This window comes from Aquarana catesbeiana, linkage group LG01, assembly GCF_042186555.1.
Source record: "Aquarana catesbeiana isolate 2022-GZ linkage group LG01, ASM4218655v1, whole genome shotgun sequence".
NCBI lineage: Eukaryota > Metazoa > Chordata > Amphibia > Anura > Ranidae > Aquarana > Aquarana catesbeiana.
This window is the reverse complement of record NC_133324.1, coordinates 795,374,867-795,387,268: the sequence shown is the minus strand read 5'-3', so window position 1 is coordinate 795,387,268 and position 12,402 is coordinate 795,374,867. Positions and strand designations below refer to the sequence as shown.

General features: G+C 42.4%; 1 protein-coding gene across 4 annotated transcripts in view; it reads right to left on the bottom strand.

The window, feature by feature from the left end:
* The window catches only part of PRIMPOL (primase and DNA directed polymerase), a 65,576-nt gene that overhangs the window by 23,707 nt on the left and 29,467 nt on the right, over positions 1–12,402 (bottom strand). For all 4 annotated transcript variants that reach the window (XM_073607130.1, XM_073607138.1, XM_073607144.1 and 1 more), the window contains exons 6-7: positions 9,958–10,185; positions 5,614–5,776 (exon numbers count right to left, since the gene is read on the bottom strand). In XM_073607130.1, the coding sequence (XP_073463231.1) occupies positions 5,614–5,776; positions 9,958–10,185 (391 nt within the window). The remainder of the gene's footprint in view (positions 1–5,613; positions 5,777–9,957; positions 10,186–12,402) is intronic.

Sequence of the window (12,402 nt, the reverse complement as noted above, 5' to 3'; positions counted from 1 at the left end):
AAGATCGGCTTCTCGATCCCGCTCTCCCTCAAGCTGTCGGCTTCCTCCACCGCGTCACTGCAGGGATTCACATGAACAGCCCAAGCCAGGAGGTTGCTGGGCTTGCCCTAAAAAGGCGATGGCGGGTAAGACAGCTTATGTGGATTGCTTCAAAGAAGCAACAAAGAGCCAGGAACCTGATAAGACGGAGCTGGTATCATTAATGAAACAAGCGTTTGAGGAAACACTGAAGTCGTTTGCAATGCAGAAGCAGGCTTCAACTGCTCCAGTTCCTTCTACCTCTCACTCCCTGTCAGCTCAAATACTTTCGGCCACTCAGGGTAACCCAGAGGCACAAGCACCGTTGGCTTCAGATGCATCTTCTGCTGAAGAGGAGGATAACCAGTATGATGGATTCGACTTCACCTTAGTCCAACCTTTTGTGAAAGATATTAGACAGGCCCTGCTGTGGGAAGATGCAGCAGAAGAACAGCAGAAGATGCAAAGGAAGTATTTTGCAAACATGAAGAGGGAAGCAGTGAATTTTCCCTTCATAGAAGAGATCCAGGAAGTGATCTATGATGAGTGGAAGCAATTAGACAAGAGGATGACATTCAAGAATTGGTTCACAAAGCTGTATCCATTTAAAACGGAGAAGGTGAAGGTTCTGGAGGAGTCTCTGGTAGTGGACGCTGCACTCATGCGCCTCGACAGACACGTAACCCTGTCACTGGATGAAGCAGTGTCCTTCAGGGACTTACTGGATAGGAGGGTAGATGTAGATCTAAAAAAAGATCTACACACTGGCTGGAAGAGCATGTAGGCCATCAATGGCATTGGCCGCCATTTCTAAGGCCATGGAGGTCTGGATGCATAACGCCGAGGGGGCAGTGGAGAATGACCTGGGCAAAGCTGAGGTCCTAGCCTCGTTAGCATATTTGAAGCCAACAGCTTTGTTTATGGTCGAAGTATCCATCGACCTGATCAAGATTCTGGCGAAAGTTATGCTAAATGCAGTAACTGCCAGAAGAGCCCTGTGGCTGAGGCCCTGGGTGGCTGACCCAGCATCCAAGCAGGGATGGTGCAGGATACCATTCAAGGGTCACTCCCTGTTTGGGAATAAATTAGACACGGCCATCACAAAGGCAACTTGTGGGAAATCAGGATTTATTCCGCAGGATCAGAGGTTGCTTCATAAGAAAAACACAACCTTCAGAAACACGGCAAGACCTAGAGGCAGAGACGCCAGGTCCTACAGGCCAGGAAGGGAGTTTCGCCAGCAACGGCCAAATTCTGCGACAAACCACAAATCTAGAAGACCAACCTCTTCCTTGGGGCAAGAACCTCAGAAGTCTTTTTGACTACCCATCGGCTCACACTTGCCAGGTGAGAGCCAGGTTGTTCAGGTTCCGTAAAGTGTCGGCAAAAAGGATAAGGGAGTCGTGGGTGAAATCGACCAACAGGTACGGGCACAGCTGGAAATTCCTCGTATAGCCACGCAGAGCCTTTGTCTCAACGAAGATGCCTCCAGAAAAGGAAAAACAGGATGTATTTTGGAAATACATACAGACCTTCCTGGAGCAAGAAGTGATAATCGCAGTTCCTCAACAGGGGCATTATTCCGGGGTCTACTCGCCTCTGTTCTTGGTTCAAAAATAGTCGGGGACTTGGAGGCCAGTAATAGACCTCAGGGACCTCAACAGGTCCATCAAGAAGGATGGATTCAGGATGGAGTTGCTCCAAACAATGCTGAAGGTCATTCAACCGGGAGACTGGCACTGTCAGTGGACCTCAGGGATGCGTACTTCCACGTGCCCATGGCCCCGTTCTACCAGAGGTTTCTTTGGTTCGCAGTAGGACAACTTCAATATCAATTTGTATGCCTGCCCTTTGGGCTGACCACATCTCCCAGTGTATTCACGAAGTTCCTGGTGGCCCTGGTGGCACACCTACGATTGCAGGGAATCCGTATACACCACTATTTGGACATTTTACTAAGCCAAGACAAGGACATGCTCTTGACAACCGGTGTTGATGTTGGAGAGCTTTGGCTGGCTGATCAATCAAGAAAAGAGTCACCTTGTGCCGACTCAATCTCTTTCATCAGACTCCTTTGTTTCTCCTGTCTCACTATGGCATCTCTTATTGAAGACCGCCTTTCTCGTGGCAATAACTTCAGCCAAAAGGGTGTTCGAGATAGCGGCCTTGGGGTTTAAAGAACCCTTCCTCTCTTTCTTCCCTGATAGAATGGTGCTCAGGCCAATGCTGGGATTAGTCCCGAAGGTAGCCTCTAGTTTTCATATGACATAAGAAATCACGCTCCCAATGTTTCTTACAGAGAACTCTCAAAATCCAAATCCACTCGATGTGGGGTCTTCACTTAAAGCCTATGTGGATGCAACGACCGAACTTAGAAAGTCAGACCATCTCTTCATCATCCCGAATGGTGCTTGGAAGGGCCTGAGGGCTTTTGGTAGGGTGATCGCTTCGTGGCTAGTCAAGACTATATCGTTGGCCTACAGAGTGAAGGGTTTGCCTGTGCCAGAGGGGGTCACAGCGCATTCCAATAGGGGAGTCTCTACCTCCTGGGCAGCGGCGGGACAAGTGTCCTTGGAGACGATTTGCAAGGCAGCCACATGGTCATCCATACATACCTTCATGGCACACTATTGCGTGCAGCCAGCGGCTCTGACTACCGTCGATCTTGGCAGGAGTGTTCTGGGTTCCGCCTCCAGTGTAGATAAAAAAATTGTTTTCAAGCATTATCCTCCCGTGTGTGGCTAGTTAATTCCTAGCTGTGCTGACATGGAGCATCAGGAAAACGGAAAATTGAATTCAAATACTTACTGTAATTTTCCTTTCCTGACGAGCACCATGGCAGCACAATGCCCGCCCAGTTAATTAGTATGAGTTACGGAACGCTGAGGCTGAGGTGAGTGAAAAGTTTTAAGTCCTGATTACGTAGGGGGTGGGTGGGGCCTCACCCCAGCTGTGCTGCCATGGAGCTCATCAGGAAAGGAAAATTACGGTAAGTATTTGAATTCAAATTTCTGTTTTTATTTAAGAACATTGGTAAAGCTGAACCCCAGCTTTTGGTACACTTTACATAGTTCATTTGAGCCAAGCTGGCTACAACGAACAGTGGAGTTGATTTAGTAAAACTAGAGAGTGCAAAATGTGGTGCATCAGCTTCCAGCTTTTTTTGTCAAAGCTTAACTGAAGAAGCAGAAGTTAAAAGCCAATTGTCTCCCATGCACGGCTGCACCAGATTTTGCAATCTCCAGTTTTAGTAAATCAACCCCTATGTCCCTCATGAACATGCAAGACCTATGGATGTGCGGAATAAACTGTATGTAGGTGAGGCACTGTGTCCTGGGTGCGAGCCGAGACCTTCCTATCTCATATCCTAAACACAAAAGAGTCTATCTGATCAGCGCTCAGCCATTCATAGAAAGCAATGCGGAACACAGTGCGGTACGCTGTATGTAGCCTCAGCTACATACAGTATATACAGCACACCCAGCGGCCTTACGCGTTAGTGAGGGAGATAGTTTGTTTGGGCCAAGCTGACCAAAACTAACTGTAAAGTGTAACAAAAGCTGGAGTTCAGCTTTAAAGAAAAGGACAGTTAATACAAATTTTGTAGTGAACAGATCATCCTGTATGTGTGCTTCTGATTGTGACTGAAAATGTACATTTTTGGTAATAATAAAAAGCCTATTGGTAGAGCTCTTAACATCTAAACCACAAGAATTTGCCAAGAATGATCTTGGCAGTATAAGACCTGGAGGAACTTGCTGTCATATCACACCACACAAATCATTAGCTAAGCAAGACATAATACGGCCTACTTTATTGCTCCGTATGATACATTTTGATGTGAAAGTGAAAATATACAGAACATAGTATTCCTTAAAGGCAAATGTATAAAAGTGCATCAATAAATGCAATTAAAGTTGTTCTAAAGGCCAAAAGGTTTTTTATCTTAATGCTTTCTCTGCATTAAGGTAAAAAAAATATCTCTCAATAGTTCTGACAGCAGCAGAAGCCATTGGTTCCTGATGCTCTCAGTCAAAACTAGTAAATTAGGGACCAAGCCACGCTGTGTGTGTGTCTATGAGCACATACAGCCCAGCTCGAGAGCTGTGAGTTTTGGGGGCACTTGCAAAAAAGAGAAGAAGCAAAAAACACCAGCGGGGGACCCCAGAAGAGAAGCTTTGGGGCCGCTCTGTGCAATATCAGTGCACAGAGCAGGTAAATATAAACCTGTTTTTAATTTTAGAAAAAAACAGGGGTTTACAACTGCTTTAGGCAATAATCAAAATATAAAAAATTGTGTTTTTAAATATATCTATTGTACTAACCCACCTTTTACTTGGTATCCTGGAAACAATAGCACAGTTGCACTCACACAGGGAGAGGAAGGGGCAGTACTATGAGATGTGCTACATGCACAAGTGTTGATAAGGAACATGGACAGGAGGGGAGAGCAGTGTGAGTAGACAGGTGATATGCTGTGGCTTGCTCACTGTCCAATCACAAGAAGGAGGTAGAAAAGTGACCTAGTATTATAGCTGAGCTGTGTAAATCCTAAACCGAATGGACAGAAATACAAATTCTTTAACAAGTAAAGCAACTTCTATATTCAATTTTAACTTTGTACTTCACTGGTTGGTTGGAATTCTGTTTTAATGCAATTCTAAGCGTTAGCCCTTCCACAACTGATATTTTCACTTTCATTTATGAAAGAATGTTGGCTGACTGATTCACATCCTTACTTCTAACATGCTTGTGAATCACACCTTTACTTCTAGAATGCCTGGAGTATCCCCATCCCCCAACCATGGAACCTGTCTGTGCCTCTACCCCTCCCAAAGCACAGGGTCTCACTCCAGCTGGATTTCCTGTAAAGTAAGGCCGATAAAAAAAAAAAAAAAAAAATCAGAGTGAGACCATATTTAAATTGACAAAGTTTGCACGGATCTGGCAAATCAAGTGTAGACATGGCACTGCTAGTTCCCCCAGAGATACAAAAAAATCAGATTGTGACAGAACTCAATAGTACCTAGCTAAACTTGAAATATTGGCTTAAGGTGACCCTATCCTAGGGTTAATTTTACAAAACTAGCCACCTTTAAAAGAAGCACTTAAATTTTACATTTTGGTTGCCCATGCTCTCCGCACTGGCTGCTGTAATTCCTTCTACCAGCTCCTATAGTGATGTACATAGTCCTTTTAATGACATATGAGCCAGGAGATGGAACCACAGCAGCCAGAACTGGATCAAGTATTTCACACACCTGGAAGTGCAGAATAGTTGCAGTGGTGGCTTTTCAATGCACGAGTTACTGAAAAGGTAAGTATATAAATGTGTCCTTTAAAGGTGGCTTAGTTTGTAAAAGTGACCCTGTGGTGACAGGGTGACTTTAAAGAAAAGTGATTATAAAGTGACTAAAAGAGATGTATAAAAGGTAGTGGTAAGAAGTATTTGTGTTGGGCCAAAAAAAAAACAAAAAAACGCAGATTTTGTTTTAAGTGCAGAATGAAAATGTGAAGATGCCATCAGACTGGCTGCTATGCATAAGGCCCATGAAATAAACGTGGTGACAATTGTCAAAAAAGACTTGACTTTACCTCACATTGCTAATTAAAGAGCTGAGGAAAATGTGCTCTTCGACTGACAGATGCTTTGGAGGCCTGCAAGAAAACTTGTTGTCTTCAGCCAATGCAAGCACAGCGTCTTTTCCCAGTTTAGAGGATTTGTATAAACGAAAGTTCCTGTTTTTTGTGTAGACCCCTGCACACAATACATCACAAAAGAAGAGATAACACAGATGAATCATTAAAAACAGTAACAATTAGGGTGTGATCCATATTAAAGTTTTTATCTCCTTCAGTTCTGATGGATTGCTAATAGGTACGAATCAGAATCCCTTTTTATTTTTACTAACCCAATGTTGTAGAAAATATACTGTATGTAACTCGACATAGGATAGCTACGGACAAGCAGACATCTCCCTTGGAAAAGTGGACAGGTAGATAACTACATATCCTTGTAGGAGCACTGGGTCCCACTGTCAAACATCCAAAATGGAAAATATACATTGTGATTAGTGCCCCTTAATGCCTGAGGTTGACATTCTTGACCTGCAATGGTGCAATGGTGCAATAATGGCAGAAAAGGCTTTAATTTGGGAGCACTGACTGCAATTATTGGATAGGCACAGTTGTAGGAACTGGACAAGCAAGGTTTTTTCCATCTTCAGGCTTATGCTGTATTTAGTGCCCATGTCTACATGGTGAACAGCTATGATAAGTAGCAGGCTGCCATTTACATGCAGAATTATGAGCTGCCAGAGTAATAAATGACAAATTTAAAGCATCATTAAAGGGATTAACGTTTCCCCCAAACTAAGCCTGCACATAGGAGTTTACAGGATGACTTGACAAAGCAGGAAAAAATCTTCTAAACACTGCAAAGGACTCCGTGAAAAAGGTTAGCTCTATGAGACTGTCAATTTATGTAAATGCATACAGAATGGGGTGCAGGACACTGAGATACGGAGGTAGGAAGATTTCAGAAGAAGACATCTGCCAATGAAACAGCCAATAAGGCCTACCTTATTTGATTGATGCCCCACCCCCATTGCTGTTTTCCAGCAGATATCTGCCTACCACCTCTTTAGCAGATGCTGGAAGGCTGAATCACCCAAATCCTCTCTTATACTGTACATCTCAGATGTCAGCCAGCATGATCTATGCTCCAACTTCCCAGTTCTGCCACTATAATGTGACTCATTGTTCCGGTTTGGCTTTTCATTTACATAGCCAAGCATTTAGCAGGAAGGAGAGACTCCATGGTGGGAAAGCGGCACTCTTACTTTTTTTTTTAGACCAATAGGTTCTGGCCCTGTCCTCTCCTCATACCAAAAAAAAAATTCCAAGCTCCATAAACTTGGCTTTACCAGCCTTGCACATTTATTTCAATGCAGAGGGGTGGGGGAGTGGCGCAGATACCTATTCCTGACCACATTTATCTTGGGGAAGTACAATTCTAAATCGGACAGGTTTTTCCACCTGTCTGTTCGAGGTCTTACCTCTGAAACCTTCAAGCAGTCTGCTGGCTACAGAGACATGAGATAGTTTCTTAATTGGCAAAAAATGTGCAGATTGTGCAGCAGTCAACTTAGGTCTATGGTTGAGGAAAGTGGAAAGATAGTGCTGGACCTGTAGGGTTATCTCGCTGGTATCGTAATCTGAAAGTTTTGATGTTTATGTAAGTGATCTGGTTCCCGGGCAGGCAGCTTCTATACTCCAGAGGATCTCCAATTTCCTTGGCTTGTAGTGTAATGTAACAAAAACTGAAATTAAAGCATCACACCACTGCTCAGAGAAAGTAGGCATACAACCCAAAAAAAAAAGCCAGTGCGTTTTCAGGGGTCCAAGAGCAGCCCCCTTCATCAGTGAAAGGGTCATGTAAAAGGCCCCCTTGTGTTTTGCAATCTAATATACGAACTGCATCTTTAAAAGTTATCATTTTGCTGATTAAAGTAAATATGTTGTTGTGTAAGATGGGTCTTGTGTTGGAAACTAAACCAGACATGAGAAGCGACGTATGTGTCATGAGATGATCTGTATTTATATCTGTCTAGATGACATAATGATATTGTGACATTGTGATTGGTTGATAAAATTTGAACATGTATCCTTATTGGTGGAAGGTGGACTGTAACGCCCATATTGTATCCATACTTAACATCATGCCGGGGATAAAAAATTGGAACAGTGTATAAGCACCGTGTTGTGTGAATTATTCATATACGCTGTCTCCTATGCATAGAGATATATTTGGGTGTGAAAGCAACGGAATTGGCCGATAAAAGGTAATTATAATTAGATAAGATGATAGTCAGGACTAGTGTTTAAAGGTGAAAATGCACCTTTTAATCAGTACTAGAAAGCATATCTGTACCTGGAAAACCTGTACCCAGCTTAGGTAGCAATTCTTATGTTAAACATTACTGTATTATGTATTACTCCTGTATTATGCCACAGACCTCGTTTACTAAAACACTGGAAATAAATTGTTTGAAGTGCCCAAAGACAGCAACTAATCAGATTTAAACATTCAACTTCCATAAGTCATTTTTTTAAGCACGGCTGACTGGTTGCTCAGGGGAATACACTTCTACTACAGCTCTTCTGTCCTCTGCAATTGACAACTTTTGCCCAAAAAGGCTAGTTTCTTGGCGGTTAGTCTGACCCACTAGCTTCTTTAAGTTCAGAGTCACTGACTACCACCAAGTATATTGATCAGAGAAGTCTTAGAAATGTTTCAGTATACTTGCTCAGCACCACCATAAAAATTAGCAGTTTTAGAAGGAAAGATTAGGAATGGCAGCTTCCTTGTTTCGCTCATGACTGCAATCCTTTAAAGTGAAAGTAAAAGACAAATGTGTAAAGTTTTGAATTGAGTAAAGAAAGGAAACAAACAGTCTCTGTCAGGTGTCCAAGTCCCCACTGAAAGGATTATGTCTCATTTTGTGCCCCAGAAACAAAGCAGAATGTGAGAGGGAATCTCCATGCAGAGAGGGTAAATCCCACCTCTGACAGTTGTTACCAAAGTATTTTCTCATATGTAAAGTCTGGTACACGCTGCTAGTTTTTTTCAGTTCAACCCAATGGGCTGAACGAAAAAAAAAACTGACAGTCGGAGCCACTATACTAATAATCCGATGTTAGTACATCATTCTCCCCTGATCTATTGTGCTCTGACACAGGGGGGCGCCAGCCCCCCCGCCCAGAACACTCCGGTCAGTGCGCTCAGCTATTGGCTGAGAGCGTTGACCGGGAGGGCGGTCGGCAGAATTTTTTCAGTCATTCAGCCGGCTTCTGTTGGGCCGCTGCAGTACACATGGGTCACATGACAATACCGTCTGGCATTCATCCCGTGTGTACAGGCCTTAAAACATAAGATATCTCCTCACTTCCTGTCCTGGAGACTGGTAGTGGGAGAAAATCTCTCCAGCAAGAGCAAAGACACCAATACCATCACCTTAGGATGGGAGAAAGGGACTTGGATCTCCCATTTAAGGAGTTTCCACCTTACTTTTCTTTCCCAAGAATGGTGCTTGCTGAGACAGCATTTCCCCAAAAGAGACACAAATACATCAGTAAAATCCTGATAGAAATACAGACTTTTCCCCACTCTATCACAAAAGTTTGCCATGACTTCGACATCTTCTAGATTTCAGTTGAGCAACTTAAGCTGGCCATACACAGATAGTTCACCTGCGCAGCAGGGATGGACAAATCTCCTGCGGTGCCTCCTGTTTTTTGACAGTCATCCCCACAGGCTATAAAAATTCCCAAACAGCTGCTTCATCTGCCTGGAAGCAGTCGCTTTTCAGCCAACAATTTTCCGCCTGGCTCCTCCTATTTTTCAACCAAGGGAGGGACAAGGCCACCCACTGAGCGAATTTCAGGTGGTTCATCAGCAACCGGATAAAAGTTATACAATGTATGGTCAGCTTTACATCTTGGTTACTAAGTTTTTGTACTGAATGCCATCCCTTTGTGTTGCGGGACCTTGGTAAATATATCATAAACAGAACAAGGTTCCACCCTTTTTATCTCTTTGCTGCAGTAAAAAGGGGTTGAAGGCTCATAACCACACACTGGAGTACATCATCCAGCTGCTGCTGCTTCTGATCTGCATTCCAATGAACTGTTAAATGTGCTGCGAGGAGGAGGGAGCTAGGCCATTAACACAAACCAGTGTGTTCAATCTATTTAATGCTGCAGGCAACATACAATTTGCTGTGGTAGAACATGAAATAAAGCAGATGAGTCAGTTATTACTTGTGCAATTTATTTAACATGCTACACTTGCTCTGCCTTGAGAGCATTCAAGAGAAGCATGCCTCTTTTTGGTACAAAATCATAGGCAGTTTTAAAAGCTTGGAAAAAAAAACTCACCTAGATCTATAAAAGGTTGCCTTCTGCCATTTTTATCCTTCACAATAAAGGAAGAAAGTTCACAATACTCTTCCGTCATATTCATGCTGCTGTTACAGGCTTTACAACTTTTCACAGCATCATCACCGAGCTCTGCGGCTTCCATAACTGATGGTCCAAGGTCCGTATGGGTACATTTACTATTGCTTTGAGGTAATAAGGGCTGTAATACTGTCTTAATAAAATTACCTAAAGTGAAAAAAATACCAGATAGTTAGATTGTGTGCAAAGGTTATTTTTTATCAGTATTTACCATATATGGATTTTTGCTTAAAGTGGTTCTAAAGCCTTAAGGTTTTAACTTAATGCATTCTCTGCATTATGGTAAAAAACCTTCTGTGGAGGATCCCCTTCGGCACTCCTTATACTTACCTGAGCCCAATCTTGATCCAGTGCTGTGTCCAAGAACAACGGCTCTCTCCCTCCTCACAGGGCAGACTGATAGCAGCGGGGACCATTGGCTCTTGTTGCTTTCAATCAAATCCTATGATGAATCTATATAAACACAGGCCGCATGGATCAGGAGCAAGCCTGTATAAGTGCCCTCATCGGAAGCAGCTTCCTATGGTGGGCACTCACCAAAGAGGAGGAACGCCGACGGGGGACCCCAGGGGAGGAGGATCAGGGCTGCTCTATGCAAAACCATTGCACAGAGCAAGGGAGTATAACATGTTTATTATAAAAATAAATAAAATGTTAAGGTTTAGAATCACTTTAAAAGCTCCACCTCCACTTCCAAGCTCCAGCATCATATGTGAGAGACAAGCCATAACACAATGACACTGTTGCTGGGTCTGGATGTGGAGGCAACATATTCTTCAGTTTATCATAAATTAAAGTTAAAAGGGAAAAGTATCATTTATTTTCCATTACCACATATTTGGAGTTATTTCAGTGTTTACCTTAGAGAAGAAGTAAATGCTAAAATAACCCATGTTTAAAATGTTGCCTCCCCACTACTTTTACATACAATTTGTAAGAAATCTCAATGTAAATACTTTTTTACTTCTTCTTCCAAGCAATCACACAACTTCAGAGCTCCAACTCCCCGGTATAAATGAGTGGCTGCTGCAAGGAAACACCCCCTTTGCTGACAACAGCTACAATAGTGGAAGCCTACAGGTGACACCATGGCTCTGTGTACTTCAGTCCCATCATTGGCTCGCACATCTACACAGAGAAGCTGAAGCTTGATGGTCATGTGACCACTCAAAAGATTAAAAATGGCATTTACACTGGGATTTTTTACAAAATGTATGCAGAATGTACAGGAGCAGGGGGGAGGATTTTTAATTTTTTTTAAAAGGGCTTTTTTAGACGTTCCTTCTACTTTAAAATGGTTTTCAGATTTTTGCTTTCATTTTTGTTATTAGTGTATCTAAAGCAGGAAAAAAAAAATCACAATGTATACACAACATAAGGGGAACAAGCCCAACCGGTATTGCAGAGGTAAAACATGCAAGAGACAAGGACAATTGGACACAGTCCAAGTAGGTTTGTCCTGCACTTGTCTGGTCCTCCCAATATGAACAAATTTTAAAAGCATAAAGCTGATCCATTATACATCTAAAAAAATTAAATAAATAAAAAAATAGAAAACTACAAGTTCTTTTTAAAATCACAAATTTAAAAATTACTAAAAAATCTGTCAGGAGAAAAAAAAAAATGTAGGCTGACATTGTTACATTCTTCTTAAAATGCCAGACTATGCTGAGCCAATGGCTTTGGTAGTTTTTCGAGGTAATAACCCCAAAAAATCTCTATTGATTATGTGTTCTAACTCCTTATAACATGCTTGTTCTGGATCTATTACTGAAAAGGAGATCAAGCCAGAGACAGCTTGCTAGAGGGTAGGAATAATAGCCTAAAATCCTATTAATGAGTGCAGTAGTTTGGCAAGACCTAGTGTACAGATGTTTGAAAATATAGGCTCCATGCATCCAATACCACCTCATTTGAAGCAAAAAACACTTTTAAACTGAACATGAACTACCCTAACATATTTCTAAAGTTAACAGCACAGAAAGTGTATCTCTAGGTAAAACCATTTATTCGTTTTTAGTTTTGGATAGAGTGGGGAAGAAAAAGACCCTTCGTCGAGTGTTTTATTCTTGTTTGTGTCCCAAAAGGGGGGAGATTCACCATTCTAATTGTATTTGTGAGCATCGTCACCAAGAGGGAAAATCCAGAATTTTTAATTTGTCCACAGAATATAAGATGGGGCAAATTTTCCAGTGATGATCCTGTTCTGGGGAATTCCCCCTACTTTAACCACTTGCCTACTGGGCACTTTTACCCCCTTCCTACCCAGATTAATTTTCAGCTTTCGGCACTGCCGCACTTTGAATGACAATTGCGCGGTCATGCAACACTGTACCAAAATGAAATTTTTATAATTTTTTTGAG